Genomic DNA, 21,978 nt, shown 5'->3' on the forward strand with positions numbered 1-21,978 from the left:
ATGAGAGTTACACTACAAACCATTAACAAGGCCCGTCCCTGCTCGTCCATGTCTGGAACTAGGTCTTCTATTGGTTTTGGGGGCCGGGGTGTGAAGGCACTCTGTGGCAGGGCTACTTCCTGGGGCCAGTCTTCTGCCGAGGGTACCCCGACAACACTGTGGAATCATACAGATCATCAGTGTCTTCATCATCGGCAATGGGAAGCATTCACCACTTTTTTCATTGGGTTGGGTTTTCATTAATTAGAAAAACAGTAGATGAGTGCATGTTCTGTCCTTAATGTTTAGGCAAAGGTTTGACTGAATCTTCCAAAATTCCACTGAGTTGAAAGAAAATATAACCGAGCCTGAGGAGAAATGGAAAACAAGAGTAGTCATTACTTACTCAAAAATCTTTCCAAGCTGATCAACATCCGAGTTTCCTCTAAACAGCGGCCTAGAAAACAGAAATTATAAAAAAGGTTAGTTTAGTTTCTACATATTATGTTGCAAAAACAAAACAAAACCCGAAAATGCAGAAAAAGTAAAATGTAAAGATTCAGTTCTCTCTTTTGTAACCTGCTTTAGATAGGAGTCATTTTCCCATGGTACGCTGTAAGACCAACAGCCCTAACATATAAGCTTTTGGCTCGAGGAATGTGGGACTCCGATGTGAACGTTTTGAAGTAGCCACACGCTCGCAGCTCCATCCCAGAGAACAGGGATTGTGGAGCAGTGTTGGTGGTGCTGCTGAGGATGGGGAGGGAAGGAAACGGGGGATGAAAGGAGGGAGGAGAGCGGCAGCAGGGCTGCTGGTGGTTCCTGTGGCTTTGGGCCGTCTTCGGGTGCCCGTGCTTGGCATGGGATCAGCACAGATTCCAGTAGTCATCATCAGCACAAGCCTGGCAGTCGCCACACGGGACAGAAAAAGCCTTTTTATCCCGTGTGTGTGTGTGTGTGTGTGTGTGTGTGTGTGTGTGTGTGTGTGTGTGTGTGTGTGTGTGTGTGTGTGTGTGTGTGTGTGTGAGAGAGAGTGCGAATGTCTGCTTTTGCTCTTGCTGACTGAATGTGTGGAGGAAATTGGGAGGAAAAGGCGTTTGAAAGAAAAGTTGGATTATCCTAACAGAGAAAGAGGTATAGGAGCTGGAGCTTCCTGTCAAAGTTCCTCTGTGGGGAAATAAGGAGGTCCTGTTGTCACAAGAGGGGACTTGTTTAACATTGCACACACCACCACTTTTAGGCTAAACGAGATTAATATTTCTAAGTGTTCCTCACAAAACGAACACACAAGGCTCAGAAGGGGAAACAGCTCTCTCTCTCTCTTTCTTTTTTAAAAATACATTCCACTTCTTTACTGTGTTTGCTCACCAGCAGATGTCAATGTAGTGCCAGGGTATCATCATATAGATGTGCCTTTATGCATGCCTGTCTGTATTTTGTATCCAGGCCTTAGTACACCTCAAGTGCACCCCACTTAACTGAACTCAACAGAGACTGGTTTAGCCACCATGTGCTCCTTGTGCTTTCCCACTTGCAGGAAGCTTTGCATAGCTTACACCTTACACCCACACTTTGAACTTTGAAAGGCATGTAAGATCAGACCAAACCAGTTTCTGACTGTTGCAAATGAAAAAAGAGAGAAAAAAAAATCACCTACAGCAAAGTTATCATGCCAAAACAAGTAGGGCTGATAATTCCGAGAGGTCCATTTTTAAACCTGGAGTGGTTTGTTGGTTTGTTGAAGGGGGATAACTGGATTCACACAGAGCTGGCCGCTGGCATGCACACACAGTCAGCAGTTGAGTGCGAGTGCTCGCGCTCTGGCATCGTTTCCCATCCTGAGATTTGCACATACAAATCCCAATGCCCATGCACAACGCCACACAAGTGGCTGCAGTGAAAAGGCCGAGACCGAGTTGGGACAGGCAGCTGAGTCACGCATCCTTTAGTGCCAGCACGGCGTCGTCCCACATTCCTTTGAGAGAACCTCTGGAATGCGCGTGTGAATTCGCATGTTTGCACGTGAGCGTCTCGAACTATCTAAGTGGGAGCTGGAAAGAAATGAGGCGTGTGCGTTGGACTGCGGACTTTTCACGCAGAGTATCCCGCGCTGTACTGCATGCATGCACGCGTACATGCAAGGGTGTGCTTTTGAGAATTTATCAATCGAGTTCCAAACTGTGAGAAAGTCAACACGGATGTGGGGCCTCTCCCGGGCCGTTAACGAACCGCGTTCAACCTTTTTGGTTAGGGGAATGTCAACAAGCACAAGCTCTCTCCAAAATTCATTCGAACTGTGACTCACCCAACACCATCCCAGCCATGCAGATGCAGACTTGTATAATATTTGCTCAAATTCCTTTGAGAGCAACTATTCTCACTACAGTACATAGTCATTAAAAACACTTTTAATGACCATGTACTCTAATAGCATGTTTGGTGGTGAAAGTGCAGAAGAATGTGCTTATGATTTATGAAACCTTTGAAGTCTCATGACTCAAAGAAAGACTTCACATGTTTCTGGCCTGAGACGCGACGTGGTGTGTCAAAAATGGGGGTCATGGCTGCTCGTGGGGGGTTTCAGGCTTACTTTCAAAATTACATCTAACCTATGAACCGACTGTTTCTTCTTCACTCAGCCTTTTTCACTCTGTGCTTATAAACTACTCTGCATTTAAATCATTAGTTATGAATCTCTGGTGTTCTTCCACAGGGCATCTTAACCAGTCGAGTCAGATGGCTGGCCCTCTCTGAGACAGTTTGTGTTGGAGGTTTCTTCCTGTTAAAAGGGAGTTTTTCCTTGCCACTTTCTCTAGGTGCTTGCTCATAGAGGTTGATTGTTGGGGTTTTCCTCTGATATTGCAAAGTCAAGATGCTACAATAATGCAAAGTCCAACCCAACATCTTGCAAACCAAACAAAATCGAAGTAAGCGACAGAAAACAGGAGACCAATTATTTTTCCTTTGTTTTCTATCATATATGTACAGACGGTTTAGTCCTGCAGTGTAGATGCTCACAGTGGTGAGTATAAACCAAAAGATCAGGGTTAACAGCTCAAAATGCTTCAGCTAATTTTTTTTACTATTCTTGATTCTATGATGTCAGAGCTCTTTATATCGTCGCTTATAGTCTTTATATAGTTGCTTTACCTGACTGCTGTACCAACTATCTGTTTCCGAGGGGCACCCAATCAGAAGAAAGCTGACTTAAAGGCTGATGGACGAATGAAGGGGGCTCCAACAAGTTCTAGTATAAGACAAATTTGACTTTCAATCATGCAAAGATTTTCTCCAGTGGAGCAAGAAATAAAAATGTGAAGCTAGAAATGAGCATAACAGATCTCCTTTAAAAGTGGTAAACAATTATTCTGAAAAACAGCTTAATTGTGAGCATAGAGGTCTGCTTTCGTGCCCCTGAGCTGTCAGCATTTCTAATCTCAATTTCAATAAAACTGCAAAACTAACAAACACTGCTCTCTCTCTCTCTCAATATCTTGCTTTCTTTCTCTTCTCCCAGGTGCCCTTTAATCTCTGACAGGTGGCCTTTTAAAAGCCATCTTAATCACCCGCTGAGACTGAGCAGAGAAGTGCGTGTTCGCGTGCGTGTTTGTGGCCATCAAAGAGCTTTGCCTTACCTTCTACCTTAAAGCAAAGTTGGGCAGATGCCAGATTTTGAAAATGAACTACACAAACCAACACACTTCAAAGTTTATTGTGTCAGGGTGCGAGGAGATGTACTGCATTCAACTGCTCCCTCTGATCAGGGCTGCAGACAGAACCAGACTGTGCTTTTAAATGAGCACCATATAATACAAGGACAGACCTTTGGTACACAGATTAAGCGCACGTTGTTTCTACTATTTGACTTAAAAATGTTTGATTACAGATCAAGATCAGTTTTTTCACGACTGTAAAAGACACATTGATGGGAAATAAACTTTGCTTTGTTCTCTTCATTTAAAGCCTGACCTTCAATAAAATTTTCCAGCTTGACCTTGCTACAGTATGGATAGTACCATACATCACTGACAATGAATGGAGTAGTTACGAGCATGACTGTGAATACATTACCTCTAAAACTTATTCGAAATTCACCCATAAACCGCTGAAAATATTTGAAATGCGGTGCACAGATACAATTTCTGAACGCCAATGACGAGGATAACGTTTTATACTTGCCGCCACAAACTGAAAACTTGTAAATGCTTCACCTGCTTTGAATGATTCGGAGTTTGAAATAATCCTGCTTATTTTTGGACTGCGGCCCCCTTTAATTCATCACCAGTCTCCGTTCCCCCACCCTTCAAGGCCGACTATGAGAAACTTTTGACAGCAGAGAGGGACTTCTGTGACCACAGCTGTAAGTGCTGAAAAGCTGAAAGTGCACGTATGGCGTGTGTATGTGTTTTGTTTTTTGATAAATATATGAACAACAGGAAAATAAGGAAACTTGAAAAAAGTTTGAAAGATGTCAAATGACGTGGGAACGTAAGTTCGAAGAGAAGCTATACTGTGAAGTGGCCTCGATTTAAATGTTGCAAACTAAGAGAATGAAACCTTAATCCTAATTATAAAACTAAGTATCAAAGCAGTCTCTAACAGTCCCAAAAGACCCATCTTTTTGTCCTATGCGTGAAAACTTGTAAAGCATCATTAAAATACGGTCACCGGCCAAGATTTAAATAGCCGGCAAACAAATTGAGCTTGATCAAACAACTCTTAGATCAAGCTTCATCACGGCACCGTTTGTCAACAAGATACTCCGAAAGTGCCTCCGCATGTTTTTGTGCAGCACGACTAGATGTTAGCCTTGGGTAACCTTTTGATAGAGGAACCTATACATTCCCATCAGGTCCCAAGTACAGAGCGTGGGTTGCTGTGTGCGGCTGTGCATGCTGGGGTAAGGAGTCGTTTGGGGAAGGAAGCAGGGCTGCTTCTCTTGGCACTTAGCCCTACCTCAGAAAGACTGTTATTATCTACTGTAGAACACACCACTTCAGCCTGGCGTGTCCTCTCTACTGTCAATTAAAGCATACATTTTATACATACTATAGCACTTTAAAAACATTAAATCAACGTCGTCTTAATTTGATGAGGATAAAACTGCATCTTTTTGCCCCCGTCTTTTCTTTCTTCCAAAAGACCAAAAACAGGCAGTTGTAACTCTTTTTTTTGGGGGTGAAAACTGTCCGTTATTAGCTTGGCTCGCCAGCATGAAGTTCGTTAGACCACAAACTGACAAATACCTACACCAAGTAGAAGTAGAAGTAGAATCTAGACTTGCATGCTGCAACCACAGCAGACAGCAGTGTTACTGTAATGGCTTGATAAGCCAACCGAAATGTGATTCTTCGCTGCTCACAACGCATCTGACAGGTGTCATTTGAGGAAAAGATGACTACAGTAAGAAACTCCCAAATAACCGATTGTGCCGAGTGATTTCAGTTCGTGTTTTTCAAGTAAAATTAGAGCAATGATACAAAGAACGCCCGTCGCCCTCTTCATCGAGCTGCTCCTTTGTGAGCGATCGTAAATACAACAGTCAAAGAAAAGCTTTTTCATCTGTTCACATGGGAACATTTTTATGAGTATTGACACAAGGGGTAAAAATCAAACTTGGGTCACAGATAATAACTGGATTTTTGAATTATTTTTTTTTAAACCATAAATGTGGTCAACCCACCCCACCAGTAAAGAAGACGTTTTGATGTCTTATACTGCCCCAAAAATGTATCTATTATATTATTTAATTATTACTATTACTGTAACTTATATGATAAAATGAACAGTCAGATAATTTATGAGGGGGGCTACAGAGACATCTTTTTTTTTGCCTCCGTGACTCAGTTATCAGATTTTATTGTAAACAAGTAAGAAGGCATATTTAATATTAATGACACAATGACTTGGTTCCAGTCCCCCATATCACTTCTCATGTCGGTAACCTCCCCAAGTGATTCGGTTAAAGTGCTGTGCTCACTGAGGAATGTCATCATTACTCAATCATTACTTAACAACACAGTAAAGGGACTTTGGTGGGTATTTTCCCTTCCACACTGCTTTGGCGTAACCCAAATAAGAGAAATTACAATAGCTATCAAGAGTTTGTTGGAACAGAAATAAAACTTCATTAGTCTTGGGTTGGACACCCTTTTCCCTTCAGAAATTGCTTGTGGCACAGATTCAGCAAGTGGCTCTAAAAATTCCTCAGAGTTTTTGCTCCACGTTGACATTACAGAGTCATTCAGTTGGTGCAGATTTGTCGGCTGCACACCCACGAGGTTAATCTTCCGCTGCACCACATGCCAAAATGCTGCATTGGATTGATATCTGGTGTCTGTGGAGGCCATTTGAGTACAGCGAAATCATTGTTATGACGATATGAGCTTTGTAACATAGCACTTTATCTGCCATCAGAAGATGGGTACTCTGTGGTCTGTGGTCATAATATTCAGGTAGGCTGTGGCATTTCAACCATACTTATTTGGCATTGAGCATAATTTTAAAATGGCACAAAAATATCCCACACACCGTCACACCATAACCAGCAGACTAAACCTTTGATACTAGGCAGGATGGATTTATGCTTTCATGTTCACACCAAATTATGACGCTAACATCCGAATGCAGAAATAGAGATCATCATCAGATCGAGCAACATTTTTCCAATTATCTGTTGTTTAAACTTGGTGAACTTGTGCAAACTACAGCCTCAGTTTCCTTTTTTTTGGCTGACTAGATGGTCTTCTGTTATTAAAGCCCATCTGCTTTAAGATTGGACATGTTGATCTGGTCGTCTTGACCATGTCAACACGTCTAAAAGCACAGATTCGCTGCTATGTGATCGGCTAATTCGTATAAACAAGAAATTAAGCAGGTATACCCAATATAGTGGCTAGAAGTCTCTATACCATGCAACGTCACATCTTGGCAACAGGAAAGTGGGTCATCTATAAGGTCTACATGGCCTTAAGCACAACCCCGAATCCCAAATTGCCTCTTATATAACCGTTAGCCTAAGTGTGTATATCACAGATAAAGACTTACAGTGCATTGAATAAGGTGTTGCACAGATGTGTGTGCAAATAGGTGATGTGGTTAGTAAGACCCAGCAAAGTGCTATTAAAAAAAGATACCAGTGGAAACAATCAAGACAATATGACGCTCACAAAGAGTCTGAATATGAAGACCAAAGTCTAACGTGTGTTTAGACTTTACCGCCAAGGTGCGTCAACACTAAACCTCTGAATGAAATGTGATCGTGTGACTCGGGAGAACCTCGACAGAATCCTTCCACGTTTATGTTTATTGTATGGTACACTGCTTCCTGATTAATAAGAGTGATCAGCAGGCATGCGAACAGTAAAAGTACCAGAATCAACATTAGTGAAAGTAACAAAGGAATAAGAGAAATGCTTAGAGACTTTAACTGAAGTTCGAAGTCAGTCCAGATTTAAACAAGTATGAAGCCCAGATAGCTTTGCCCACAGGCCTCACCTTCTCCTGAACATCTCAGCGAAGATACAGCCGACACTCCACAGGTCCACCGGTGTAGCGTAACTTGACTGGAGCAGCACTTCTGGGGCTCTGTACCACAGCGTCACCACCTGTAACACAGCAGAAAACTCGTCAGGTTTTACTGCACAAAATACACACACAGACACACAAGTCACTAATGCACAGGGTTAATGCTTCTCTGCCCCCATCTTGAGCTTACGTAAGACATGAAATCATATCTGGCAGGACAGGCCTCCCTGTTCCCATTCTGGTGTACCCACTTCACACAATCTTTCCACATCAATCCACCGGGGAAACTCAGAACTGTACTTTTATTTACAATTGCAGCGTGAATGTCAGTACGGAGGAGCACCTATTACAAAGACGCACAATACATGTCTCAAACCTGGCAGACAACATGTGCATGGGAAATGAAAAGGGGGTGATTAACTGATATCAACCGCCCCACTCTACTCCTCCTTCCTGTCAAAATAGAGAGAGCGAGGAAAAAAAACACTTCCTGTCTTTTATCAGACTACCCTACATCCACCTGAAGCATCAACAGCAGCCATTTTGTGCTACTTCAAACTAAGCATGTTTTCCAAATTTGTCCCTGTAACTCTTTTGGGACCTCGCAGTTTGTGTGTGTGGAGCCATGAGCCTGCAGGAAAGCAGCAGCATTGTTAACAGCTACAGTAGGGAAAGCCTCCAGACAAAACTCAGTGACCCCTAGTAAGAGAGTGGACGGGTTCCAGGTGCTTTCCTAAACTCCAGATTTTTCCTACAGCTTTTGGCTGCAGTTCCCCCTCCAGGCACTGCAGGCTGCTTATCTGGATCTTCAAGTCAGGAACGAATGTATGTAAGCAAAGAGGATGCACTGTCACGTAGATATATTTATAGACTTGGCTGGCTCTGCACAAGTATGAAGGCACAATCATTGGATCCCCCCTCTTTTCTTATAAGATCTTATTCAGTCTTAAAATATGCTTGAATAGGTAATTTGAGAGGAATGATCTTCAAAAGAAGCACGCAGTTAAATATAAACTATTACTGAATGAACTGGGTCATTGTTTATGTGACCGGCACAAGTTGCTTGTGTGTTTCTGACTTGCAGGATTGTGGTGAAAGGAAACTCATGTTGGGTCTGATGCTCCACACTTTGCTTTCAGTATTTTTCAAAAACTGCTCTAAAACTTTCAGACGCTCACAGCAACCAGGTGACACTTCCACAGACTCTGATTTGGATGATGATGGTTTATTACTGGAAAGCTAATGAAATCCTCATAAGTCCCAGGTGGGCTTTCGGTTGATTGACAACTAGCCTAAATTACATCCAAAAACTCCACAAAACATGCTACAAGTAATCAGTATTAGTTTAAAGTACTGCAGTGACTAAAGGGTTTATGGTTGCTGGGCTTGTGTCTATTTGCATAGATCTTTACCTGCACAGAAAAGAAGGATTGTGCAAGTGTAATCAAAGCAGACACACTTTTTGTGCGCGTTCAAGATTAAAAAAGCATGCATTATAAGCAGCAACAGTGGCTGCAGAGGACAGTTTTCATCGTTTTCAAGCACTCGGTTTCACTTCAATATTTAAACTTCTTTCTCTGTTATGTCTTCTCCACAACAGGGAGGGCCGGAGGTGGTAGCTAAAGGGACCAACAATAGCACAAACACAAACAAACACAGGTAGCCCAGATTACAGTTTGCTCTACATATGTGACAATGCCATCGGGTGCACATACACAACTACCAACTACGAAGATAAGGGTCTGCAAAGGTCTGCAGAACACGTGTGTAGGGGTTTCCTTGTGCAGTGCTGCGTCAGGAGTCGCAGGTAGTGTACAACTGGATTTAAATACATTACTGGCAGCCTAAATAAATATTCTAGGCCAATCGATTACCAGGTCATCCGGCCGTGGAATAGGAATTCCACGGAAATCACTTTATATATGACAGTGGCACAAGAAGTTGTCCTGGATATGTGAGGTGAACTGAGCAAGTGAGCAAATCTCCAAGCCGACAAGTGAGATTGATAAGAGGAATAAAAAGCTGAGCCGCATTTTTTCTAAACTGAATGAGACTATTAATAGAGCCGGGGGCCGCATTTTGCAGATGTGTGATACTTTCTCATCTCTACTTCCTGCTTCAGTGGAAATAGGGCGGAAGTTGAGGCTAGTTGGCTGAGATCCGTCGGGCGAGTCACATGACCAGAAATGAGACACGCATCTGCCAAGTGAGCACACTAAGTGTTAGGGTCATTGACGAATTTTAGAACAGTGAAACCTCAAAGAAAATCATGAATGGAAGTCGCACAGCTCCCCATAGAGCCGGGCTACATACTTTCATTTTAATCAAGGACAGGACTCAACACAACATTGCTACATTTTTGTTGGAATTTTAAATTAAAAAAAACAACAAACTTTAAGTTAAGTTTGCAGCAAAGTACTGAGCTCAATCTTCAGTTACAGCATATCTGCATCTGGCGCCTATGGATATATTGCCATGAGACGTTTAAATGCAGGTCGCCATTTTTAAACATGGATAGACGCTTAACCGACAAATGGCCCGCTCCACGTCTTCCTCTTACGCTTGCAGTTGCAGGCTCAAATGCATATGACCTCAGTCTATTGCATGGATTTGTCACCCTGCAAAGTCAAAAGTCAGGACTCCAATATACACGTATGCACGCACGCACACACGCACACAAACTCACACTCTCACAAAGCCTTCTAGGAAGAACCACAGACGTAGAGCTCGGGGTATATCCGCCTCAGTGAAATGCAGTTATTCGAAAACCCAGCCACAACTGCAGATTAAGGCATATACATAACACATGCATGCACTTGCAGACACACCGGAAGATAGCTGTATTAAGCTTTATTTCAAATATGAAATTACACCCCAGCCACTTGCAAAATACTAAACCATTTTTGTAGCCGTGTATTTATGGCCTTGCATGCCTGCACTGAAGGATAAGCCAGCAGTTATTCTAGATTTGTGTTTTTTGTCAATGGTCATCATAAAGGAAACTAAAACCAACAGCAGATGATTTTTCACTTTCCAATTCCCCTTACTCCATCTTTGACACTTAAATTTATTCCTGCTCAAGACATAAAAAAGTCACATATTTAAAAACATATTTATAGATCATTTTCATCCATATTCTTTGCACTACACAGTGTTTAGAGCACCAGCTCCCTTTTCTCCATACATCCTCCCTCATCTCTATAAAAAAGCCCATTTCTCTGTTTCTGTAAGTCTATAAAACACACGTGTCTAAAATGCAGTACAGCCCAGACTTAAGTTGGAGAACCTACTGTGTGCATGAGTGGGTTTAGATCACATACAGTTTGACACTATGCATGGAATGCTCAAGCCTGTTGCATCCAACCCCTTGAAAGAAATAAAAAACAACAACTCATCCCTACAATGCTTTGAGTCGAGGCCTAAACACACAACCAAATAACTGTTTTCACAGAGATGATTATAACAACACGTGTCTGCTACAAAATGAAAAAAGGACATTCCACACTTGCAATGTTCCCTTTTGCCCCCCCCCCCCCCCCCCCCCCCCCCCCCCCCCCCCCCCCCCCCCCCCCCCCCCCCCAAAAAAAAATCTTCTTCCAACCACGTTTGCATTCCTCCTTCCTTAGTCTCGCTTTCTCACCCTTCTTATTCTCTGTTCTGCTTCACAAATGCCCTCATTATACACTCCTGCTCTCCTTTTTCTGCACGGGCTACATGAACACACACAAACTCTTGCACGCAGTATAACGGAAAGTCAAAAAAATGGGTCGGTCGTTTTGCATTTTCAATCTGCCTGCGTCCATCTGACACCCTTCATCGCCTATGGCACGGAAACAGAAAACCCAGGAGGTGGTCAGATAAAGCCAAATGAGAAAAAAGACAGAGCAAGCTAAGAGCAACACAGCGAGAGAGAGAGAGAGATGTAGTGAGCGCACGAGGCTGACTCCAGATTAAAGGACAACATTCTCGGAATTCCTTTCTGCTGAGACCATCGTCCTCAGCCCTGCCTGCTGCTCTTTCCTCCCGGCTCCTCATCAGGGAGGAAATGGCTTCTCCTACCCCCGAGGACCTCCAGACCTCCTAGGTCAGACCTCCAAGCCCGCCTTGCAACATCCGTTTCGGTGCTGCCAGTGCATGCTGCATGCACGGGGGGCTTGTATGACAATAAGGTGCATGCACGTGAGCAAGGGTGGGGTTGGGAGTAGGGGCATTTGGTTTGAGCTATGTGTGAGTATTTGCATGCGACTTAGAGAGCACCTGCTTTAGCTTGGATGAGTATGCTTCAGTGCCAAGAACCTTCTTGTGCTACAGTGTGTAACTGCAAATGTATGCAAGTCATCTGCAGCATGTGTTTGATGTTTAAGGGATAAGTCCGTTTATTACAGCCTGGGCTTTATTTTTCCCAGATTAGTGCATCTTTGATTAGTCCGTGTGTTTACCAGTTAACTGAAGCAACATTTCGAAATGGCAACTTTCCATTGTATCAGAAATATATAACATCTGAGTAACAATTATGAACAATGAACTCTGGGACAGGCCATCACCCCCCACGCCATCAAGGAGCCGAAAATTCAATCCGGAGTTTATCGAGGTAGCTTTCAAAATAAGGTCAAAGTGACTTTTTGGTAAACAACAGCAACTCTTATCTGAAGTAAATCTACTGAAGAATGGCTTGAAATGGGGTGCGGGGCAATCTCAGTCTTAATCCAAAAAGAGATGCGGTGAAATGTCCTCATGGAAGCTGCTCATACCACACGTCACAATATCGCTGAGCTGAAGGATGTCTTTAAAAGTATGTTCCAAAAGTCGGCCAGAATATTGTGCAGGGTCTGCACTTTTGTTAAGCACGTGTGAAACCTACGCTCGCCTCTTTGCCAATGTCATTAGAATCACAAATATTGGCTGCGGTTGCACAAAGTAACAAAATAAGCAATAAACACTATAGCTCGGCTAGAAAAACAGGACCTACACTGTAATAACCAGAGTCAGTCATTCTTTCAGAACGTTTTTTTGAACTATTGGAGACCACGTGCTTCATTCCTCATCCCCTTCTTCTTCAAATCTCCAGACGTCTTCCTGTCAGTCAGAGTGACCTGATGTCGTAGGGGCTGCAGCGCCAGAGGCGAGGAGGCTGATGGCGCTTGGCTCGGGGCCCATGTTTACATTCCCTGTCACCGAGGAAGCCTAGGATGAAAGAGCACCACTGCACAGTGATACACGCCCTCCACACACACACACACACACACACACGTAATCGAAAAGAACAGAATTGTCAAAAGTCGAAATTTTCAGTTGCTGAATCAACCGGAATAGAGTGGAGTGCACTTAGGCTTGAGCTTGAGTACATTCCTGAAAACAATCCACAACAAGTTGAAGTCTTCCTAAGAGAACCTCAGAGGAAAACATATAAAGACTCCGGTGTATGTAGGCTGGCCAACATTTGGGTGAAGCAGAGCGGATGTCATAATAATAAGCATTAAACAGCATTGTGTCTCCAGAGAGGCTCCGTTCGAAACTTCAGCAGTCAGCCATTTTGTAAACACCATTATTTCATTCCTCCTTCACTTTTCCTCTCGCTCCCTTTTTTTTGTTTTGCACAAAAAAAAACAAAAAACAATTCACAGCCTCCGATAATTGCTCTGCCCAGACCAGGAAAGAAAATAAAGGAGAAGATTTAAAAGAAAAATGAGGTGGGGGGAGAAAAGGTTCATGGAGACAGAGACGCCTGTGGGATGGACTGAGAGAGAGCGAGGGAACTACAGGGGCACAAAAAAGAAAAGTGCAAGAGCAGCACACAAACTGTATACAGTAAAACGAGGGGCAGTGAGACTGCTGCCAAAGTATGCACAGCGTACAGGAATGCAGCACGGGGCCCTCGGCACACAAAACAAAGACAGCACAGTCAGTGGCTCTCTCTCCCCAGTGCTACCACATCCGCACATCATTAACTGGAAAATTCCTGATATATGCTGTAATTCCCCCCCACCCCCCCCCTCCTATTCCTCTTGCTGCTGCTGGTACAGACTAGGCTTTAAAATCCAGGTGACTGGTGCATGTGGACATGTGATTCACACGCACCAGTCAGTAGCCCCCTTTTCCGCACCTGCAGGGTTGCCAAGACATCGGCAACAATTAATACAGCAATGTGCAGAAGTATGAAAGTGTGTGCGTTTGCATGTGTGTGTGCACATGTGTGTGTGTGTGTGTGTGTGGGGGGGATCTCTAATCATATATGTATGTGTGTGTCAGTGTGTGTGTGAAACCCTGCGAGTGTTTGCTTATGTCAAACTGAGGCCAACCCCTTTGCTCCAGCCGGCTGCAGTCAAAGCATAGAGGATGACTTTTCCTTTTTTCCCATGTGGAGCCGTTTGAGGAGATATCTAAACATTCCCACATTCAGTGCTGCACGTGCTCTCCTGCGTGCACTGCGAAGATTTTTTTCCCCTCCCTCCCTCGCCCAGCCTGCTTGCCTCCGTCTCTCTCTCTCATTTCTTGCCTGTCCAGAGCAGAAACACATTGTTTGGCACAAGGACAAATTCACAGACATGACGATCCGCTTCATACTTTGTCATCGCCGAGTTATTTCATTTTGTGCCTGTATGTTTCTGAGCTCTGCTGCATTAAACAGTGGCGGTGCACAGCTGATGTCTGACATAGTTGGACGATTGCATCGGCCCCTACAGCATGTTTTGGAAAGAGGCTTTTTTTTCGGTTTTTTAAACATTGCATTTGGTTTAAGGGGGGGGGGGGCACGACACACCTTATTTGCATGATCATCACTATCTTCTAAGAACATCATGACATTTTCCCGCCAACAGATTTTAACTGATATTTGTAGTCAAACGAGCGTGCAGAGGTGGGAGACACTTTCATAGTGAAAATGCAAATGCAGACTGAATACAGTCAGACTGCTCTTCAAAGTCTTGTAGAGTTAAAAGCACATCTGCCGTTTGAGCACGGGCAGGAAATCTGGTTTCAATTTGTTTAATGTCGTCTGAGATACAAGTGTCTAATTCTGGTACGGGTAGTGGGAGGGCTGCGAGAGGGAACCGGGGGGGAAGAAGTGGGAAAACACCTTTGATCAGGTAACAGTTACAGTCCCCTGCATGTCACCAACCAACACTTTACGGGAAGTGGTGGCTGTCGACGTGCAGATTGTTTGAGACGAGTCTATTCAAAATTATGCAAATCAGAAAAGCAGCAATGAGTAAAAAACAGTGTTTGTATTCAAAACAAGTAAGCCTCAGTTTAGCCAGGACATAAAATTCCCTTCGGCTCCCATGTCACTCAACACACTGATGTAAGATAAGATCAGAGGCAAGACAAAAAACATTTGCACCACTAATAAGCTTATCTTGTCATTCCCAGTAAATGATAGCTGCGCGCTCCATTTCTTTTCAGTTAAAGCTAGAAAAACACAAGAGCTCAACAGATACCGCTCGCATCAAAGTCTGCTGGCATTCCCCTTCAGTTCTCCAAATTCAATTTGAGTGGCAACGACATGCGCGTGACAGGCATGAGAGCAGAAAGCAATGGGCATCATGGGATCATCCTGTCAAGCCTTGTATGACGATGATTATCAATGTGTGGATGGCAACAATGGAAAGACCCCTATGGTCAGGTTACAGGAAGTTATTCATTGGAAGCTTCACCTAACTTGACCTGCATGAGTCACATGAAGCTGAGGGGATTCCCTTATCTTACCGTTAGGAATTTTCTTAAAAACACTGAGCTGGATTTGCAGAGTTGCTGATTTGTTACTGAGCCCTGAGCTGGATAAGCAGGAGAGGATCGATTAATGCTCAGATGATGGAAGCAGATGTAAAAGGACTTTTCTGCTAGAATGGCTCCATTTCCCAGAACTTTAGTGGGAGTGTTAACGAAAAGTGTAAGAGTTTAGTGTAGGAGATGAAGTTATACCAACATCCTGTTGATCCTAAGTGGGCAGAGCAGATGCTGTGGTGTGTTTGAAGGGAAAAAAAAGAGATTCACTCAGATGCATAATCAACAATAACCAGCCCCAAAAATCCACCGTGCATTAGTTATTTCCCAAACATTCAAATTTCATCCACCCACAGCTATTACAAGACACCATAAAGTGTGTTTTCATTGTTACTAGGCTACCTGTTGCCTTTTTTTGTAGTTATTTTAATGGTTAGAGTTCATATCCTGTGAGACTGAAATGGAAAATTCTCCATAATAAAACTCTTGAAATGACAGGAAAAAAAGATTTCTGCCTTTATTAAAATAGATCAGAGTCTTACTAACATCCAGCAGTTATGGTGCTCTCTACCAAATAATTTACACGTTACAAACTGTGTCTGTCAACTAAAGGCATGCGTGCTCTTTGTGTGCTCCGATGTTTATGTCCTAGTGTTGGTGCTGACATGTGGAAACTGTCTGATGTGCAGACTCTTGTGTGCAGAGAAAGCCTCTTTAAGCTGTATTTGTTCAGAGAAACACTTTGCACATCTGTTTCAAAACACTGCTGTGTCTCATGAAATACATAGTTTGTATTTCATGATATTTTATTTGAATCTGTTACATGTGCTTTTCGTTGCAACTGCCTCTCGAGGTCTTAAAGATTTATTTATATTTACCTACTTGAAGTTATAACCTTCGCCAAGGAGGTTATGTTTAGCATTTGCATGATTTTCCGTCTGTTAACATAACAGGTCGAAAGGTTTTGAAAGAATCCTGATAAAAACTTTGTAGGGGGTGTCGAGTGGGGTCATGCTAACAATCCATTAAAATGTGGCCTACATCCAGCGAAGGTCTTCCACGCCAACTTCATGGTTTGTTACAAAAATTGGCGAAAAGACTTAGATGTGATGTGTATTGTCAAACTGTAGAAAGTACTGTACAAAGATCTAAAATATGTCACAACAATTAATACATGTCACATGTGACATTTAAAACAGTTTCTCATGGGCTCTGCAACACGAAGGACGTGATACCGGTATGTGGGGTGTCACATTTGACGTCTCACCTCATTTTTACATTTCACGTCCCTTTCTTTCAAGTTGACCTTAAAATCTGCTATATCTTTAAAGTTATGACAAGAGAAAGAGCTAGTTAAATGTACTGCAGTATAATATAAGATCATAAGATCAAGTTATTCATGCCCAGTTACAAATAAATACCAATCATCTATAGGGATGGGTACCGGTATAAACGGTAGTAACCAGTAACCTTTATTTCGGTGCTTTTTTTTTCCTGAGATGTCATACACTTTGGATTCCAGCCAATCATTTTACCTTTGCAAGCGTAGTAGGTGGGCCCAGGTACGTACGTTCTTTTAGAGCAGAGCTACAGACTAAAAATGCCCAAAGCGAAGCGGTCAAAAGTCTGGCTGTACTTCACAGCAAAAGATGCAAACTCAGCAGCCTGCAACAAGTGCTTTAAGCTGATACTGTGCAAAGCAGGTAACACCTCGAATCTGATTAAACACCTGGCAACGCAAGCCGAGAAATGCACCGTATTTGATAGCTTGCTGCGAGACCTCACACCATGCACATCTACTGCGGATGGGTTGCCTGTTATCAGACCTGGAGTTTGCAACATCCCCCAAAAACCCGAAGAGGAGAGTCCTGGCCCCTAGCCCTGCCAGTGTAGCAGAAATGATGACGGATGATGATGGCAGCAGCAGCTGTCCTTCTTTGGGTCAGTAGCTTAATGTTGTTTGTGTGTAATTTACGTTGAGTAGGCTAACCACGTTATTACATTAATGCACGTAAGGTGAACTAGCAAACACTGTCGTAGTTACATGCGGCTGTCTTCTTGTTTGATGGCAGATACTCCCTTCACCCTGGCCAAAAAGGCTAAAATGACCAAAGAAAAAGTGGGAAACAGTTAAACATGAGAAGTTTGTTTTTTCCATTGATTAAGCACTGCTTCCAGCCAAGAGTGATACCATAAATCCCCTATAGCTGCAGAAAAGGCTAACATTGTTATCTTTTTACAAAAAAACAGCTGAACATGAGAGGTTTTTGGACAAAGTTTGTGTTCTCCATTCTTTAAGCACCGGTTCGAGCACTGTTTAAGCACCGGCACCGTTTCAAAAGTACCGGTTTGGTACTGGTATCGGAAAAAACCTAAACGATACCCATCCCTAATCATCTACTACCTACTCCTACAAAATGTTTGTGTATTGAAAGTAAACGTGTTATGCCATGTGTTGGCACTCTTTTAGTGCTTTTTGGTGAATTTATTATAGATTCTTCTTTACGTTTTCTGTTCACTCACTGTACTGGTGATGCAAATGATTCCTAGAAGGTTCACTGACACGCGTCACCTGCAGGGTTTAGGACGCTGTCACACTGGAAGCCGGTCAGGCCTTTAAGAACTCGAGTATTCATTTTAGATGTTGAATGAAATGAACGTTGTGCACATTTATGACAGATTCTCTGAGAGTGTATTGCATGTTTGTATGTTTTCTACCCCCACCTTAATGAAACTTTGCATGAACATTGCCTTGGGCACTGTAAGCGCTAACATCTATAAAGTAGAATATAGTATAAATTTCTACTTTTGACAGCTCAACTGAACTCTGAGTGGAATGAATTTTAAGAATGTCACAGTTTTTACATTTACAGCCACTCCCTGTTTAACGTGGTTTCTCTTTTTCTCAAAACCCACTAGCCCGTAGAAGGCCTGACACTGAAAAGTCACAAATTACTGCATCTCTGCAAGCTAGACTATGTGCAAAGTCTTTTAGTTTTACAAATTAAACAACAGTTATCCCAAAGCATTTCATATTCTGAGATAAAGACCCTACCAGTGTTTTAAACGTCTTGATGCATTCTCAATCATCCAGGTAAGTAAATCTCCAAAAGTTGATTCTGTTCATCTGGATGTAGCGTTTTCCTGCAGGTTTCCCCAATCTGTTTATAAGACTGGGGAAACCTGCAGTCAGCTGAGACTGAAGAAGTCACTTGGATGACTGACGAAATGTTTCTCCCACGGAAAACGCTACGTCCAGATGAACAGAATCAACTTATGGAGAACCCTACCAGTGTTGTCATCCTGCTAACAAACCCAGCGTTTACTATTAATAATCTCATTACATGTTTTCTGTCACTTTATGCATTTAGGATGCAAGAAAAGGTTAAAGCGTTGTGCTACTCTGTGAGTTGGTTTGTTTTGTATTAAAATGATGTGACACTTCCATTTCCAAAAAGATTTTGCTTCAAGTGCTTTGGCAGAAGGAGGATCTTAAAGAGCCCTCTGCACTCTTTCCTGTTATGTCAGATTAACCCATCAGCTTTTCCCATCTGCCTGTCACTCAAGGCAGTACAATGAGGCTGTAGCCAAACTAGGGTCATAAAAAAAACCCCATCAACAAAGCAATGGTCCCTCAGGGACTGCCGGGGGGGCACCCTAATCTGGACCCCCACACCAACCCTTTGGGTGGTCTCCCTCCCCTCTCCCTCTTTTTACTCTCCACCTCCTTTCTACGAGAAGCCGATTTGGTTGGGTTGGGGGGGCAATCACTCATATTCATTCATGCATGCACCCGGACTCCATGACCCATTTTTAATGCACGTGTATTAACAAGCCACCATGTTGCTATGTGAGGCAGCAAATTCATCACAAAAAGAGAAGTTCGGGCAATGCTGGTAAATCATCAGCAGAAAATACAGCAGTGCTACTTTCAGTTAGCAACACTGGAAAAAAAAAACCCATAAAAGTGAGTGAGGGACTCTTTGACAACTTCATGCAAATGTTCATTTCAGTCATCGTGTCATTCTAGAAGTGCTAAATGAATCACTTTGAAAGTGAGAGAGAACAGTCTCATTCGCTTAAGCAACAGCAGTTCTCTAAAGCCCATCTGTCTACCAGTAACGGTGGCATTAGGTGACTAAATATGTAACTGTTGGTCTGTTGGGCAAAGGGGAAGATCCTCTTAAACACTGTGTGTGTGTGTGTGTGTGTGTGTGTGTGTGTGTGTGTGTGTGTGCGTGTGTTGCATACAGTGTAGATTGTGCGCTTTATTATTAGCAAGAGGAAACAATGAATGGATGAATGGAGATTGTGTATGTGTGCGCGTTTGTTTGTGTGTGTGTTGGGCTGATAGGGGGATTCCAGACGCAGGAACATTCATCTGGAACCGAAGACCCCGTCCTCGCAGCTCCACACCAGCGCGTGCATGTGCTAAGACACACCACACATACACACCCCATCTCGTTTTGTGGCCCAATCTAACCGAGGAAGGAAATGAGTGCTCGAGTGTGACTGCAAACAGATTAACATGTTATGTGCTGCTCTGTGTGTGCGCGCGAGTAGTTTTGGGGACTTCATAACTGCTGCTCGTATGTGAAGGTGAATCCCCTGGCAAGTATTCTTTCCTCGACAAAAATGCCCCCGTCTAGTCATAAAAAAAGAAAAGAAACTATCACACCTACTTGAGACAAATCCTCAGTACAACCACATACACACTAAACATTGTGTAACACTATGCAAATTCTGTGGTTAATCATGTCTTCATCTACTATGAATAATCATCAGTCAGAATGATAGATAACTGAGGAAATACTTATCTTAATCTAAAAAACTTACCCTGTATGATAATACTGAGAAATTATATGTTTATGGCGTGGCCTACGATCATTACTCAAACTGAATTTCTTTCCTCTTAAAGACTAACCCAGTTAAAAGCAGCTATCAGGTGTAACCTTTGGAACCGTAACTCATCTGTACTTTCCAATAACTGTTGCCTTAATAATGAAAGTGCAAGTTCACATCAGTGTTTCCAAGACAAAGACTTTACCTGCCATTCTGCCCACGTATGTGAATGCCTCCCAGGGTATTTGTTGAGCAATCTTAGCATTTAATTTAATTATTAACTTAAAATTGAACAACAATGCCATCCACAGTGGATCTACCAACAGACACGCCCTCCATTCTTATTTATTAAAGTCGCCACTAACACTTAGCTGACCAGAGCGCATTTTATACTCCTCTATTAGGAGCAAGTCCAAGCTCATGTACATGCCTGACATTATTGCCAACAGAGTCTGAAACTGATGACTGAAAATATCACATCTGGACTTTAAGAAGACAACGTACACAAAGGTCACTGGGGCATGCATGCTGGGATGGTCAGCTTACTTGACATTTTTAATGGGTTTGGGTTTTTTTCTTTAATCTGGTGATTTGTTTCATTAAACTGCCTTTAAAACCATCAGAAATGGTATTTCTCCATAAAATTGCCTACAGAGCACCAGAAGTTGTTACTGTGCAGTAGATGTAAGCATGTCAGCTTTGGCTGTCACACAGAGAAGAGCACCAATGATAATGCCACAGACGAGCAGAATCAAGGCTTGTCCTCTATCAGCTCAGCTTTCTCGACATTTATGTCACCTGGACCCAGGTGGATTATGGTGGATGCAGAAAAGTACAACACCAGCCTATCCAGGTGCATGCACTTTTTCCTTCTGACATATTTCTGCCAAAAGAAAAAATAAATTAGGTTTTTGCCCTACTCGCATGAGCCTTCAATAAGCCTTAACATAAGGTAATGACACTATCCCAATGGACTCAACAAGTCCAGACACATTAATGATGAAATTTCCTAAAAGGCGGGCAGATCAGAAAAGCTTTGAATAAAAGTTTTTTTTTTAAAAAAAAAGGAAAAAGAAACCCAAAGTACTGAGCTACTGTTGCTGCCTACCTTGATCTTGAAAGTCTCATCTCTCCTCATTTTAAACTCTTCCAAAGACTCTTTTCAGTCCCTCTCTATATATATATTATCTGGTCATCAGAGCCCAGAGCTCAGCAGTTAGGCATCAAAGTCCCGACAGCGGGACGGGAGGGGTGTCTGTCTCTCCTTGCCTGTTCCATCCCTGTCTGTGACAGCCACTGAGGGATTCCTGAGGCAGGCCACGGGGCCCCTTGGCTCTCAATTTACACAGAGAAATCCTATCATTTGGCGCTGTTCTGCCGAGCTACCCGCTGATGCCCTGTAAGTGCCCGCTACAACACATTAGACGCTTTTCATCCAACTCTCAGGGGATGGGAGGGAAGTTCAAGGCAGTGTGTCTTGTGTTGGGCTTTGGGGTCAGGAGTGGGATCCACCAAAAAGCCTTGAAGACAACGTCGGCATGAGTTTGAAGTATCCACACACACATTTTATGAAGATCCTAATACAAAGTGCATGTTCGAGGATGGTTGGTACAAATGAATAAAAGACAACACACACACACACAGAGGTATTAAGTGAAACCCTGTAGAAAAGAAAAGAAAAAGGTTTTGAGTCCGTTTTGAATGTAGTTACAGCTGTAACTGACTTCAGGTCAGCAGGCAGGTTGTTTCCAAACAGCATCACAGTAACTGAAAGAACCTCAGGAAACTTAGGGTCTAATTCTGGAAACAGTTAAAAGACCTGCACCTAATGACCTAAGAGGTCTGACTGGGTTATAGGCACTGAACCAGTCAAAGGATTTTAAAGGTAATTCTCTGTTAAACTGGGAA

At 42.9% G+C, this 21,978-nt stretch overlaps 1 protein-coding gene across 1 annotated transcript in view; it reads right to left on the minus strand.

The window, feature by feature from the left end:
- The window catches only part of cdk6 (cyclin dependent kinase 6), a 39,897-nt gene that overhangs the window by 3,726 nt on the left and 14,193 nt on the right, over positions 1-21,978 (minus strand). Inside the window, 3 exon segments of the mRNA XM_085148283.1 lie at positions 21-156; positions 386-436; positions 7,477-7,586. Coding sequence (XP_085004409.1) covers positions 21-156; positions 386-436; positions 7,477-7,586 — 297 coding nt within the window.

This window comes from Neolamprologus multifasciatus, chromosome 22, assembly GCF_963576455.1.
Source record: "Neolamprologus multifasciatus chromosome 22, fNeoMul1.2, whole genome shotgun sequence".
Taxonomy (NCBI): domain Eukaryota; kingdom Metazoa; phylum Chordata; class Actinopteri; order Cichliformes; family Cichlidae; genus Neolamprologus; species Neolamprologus multifasciatus.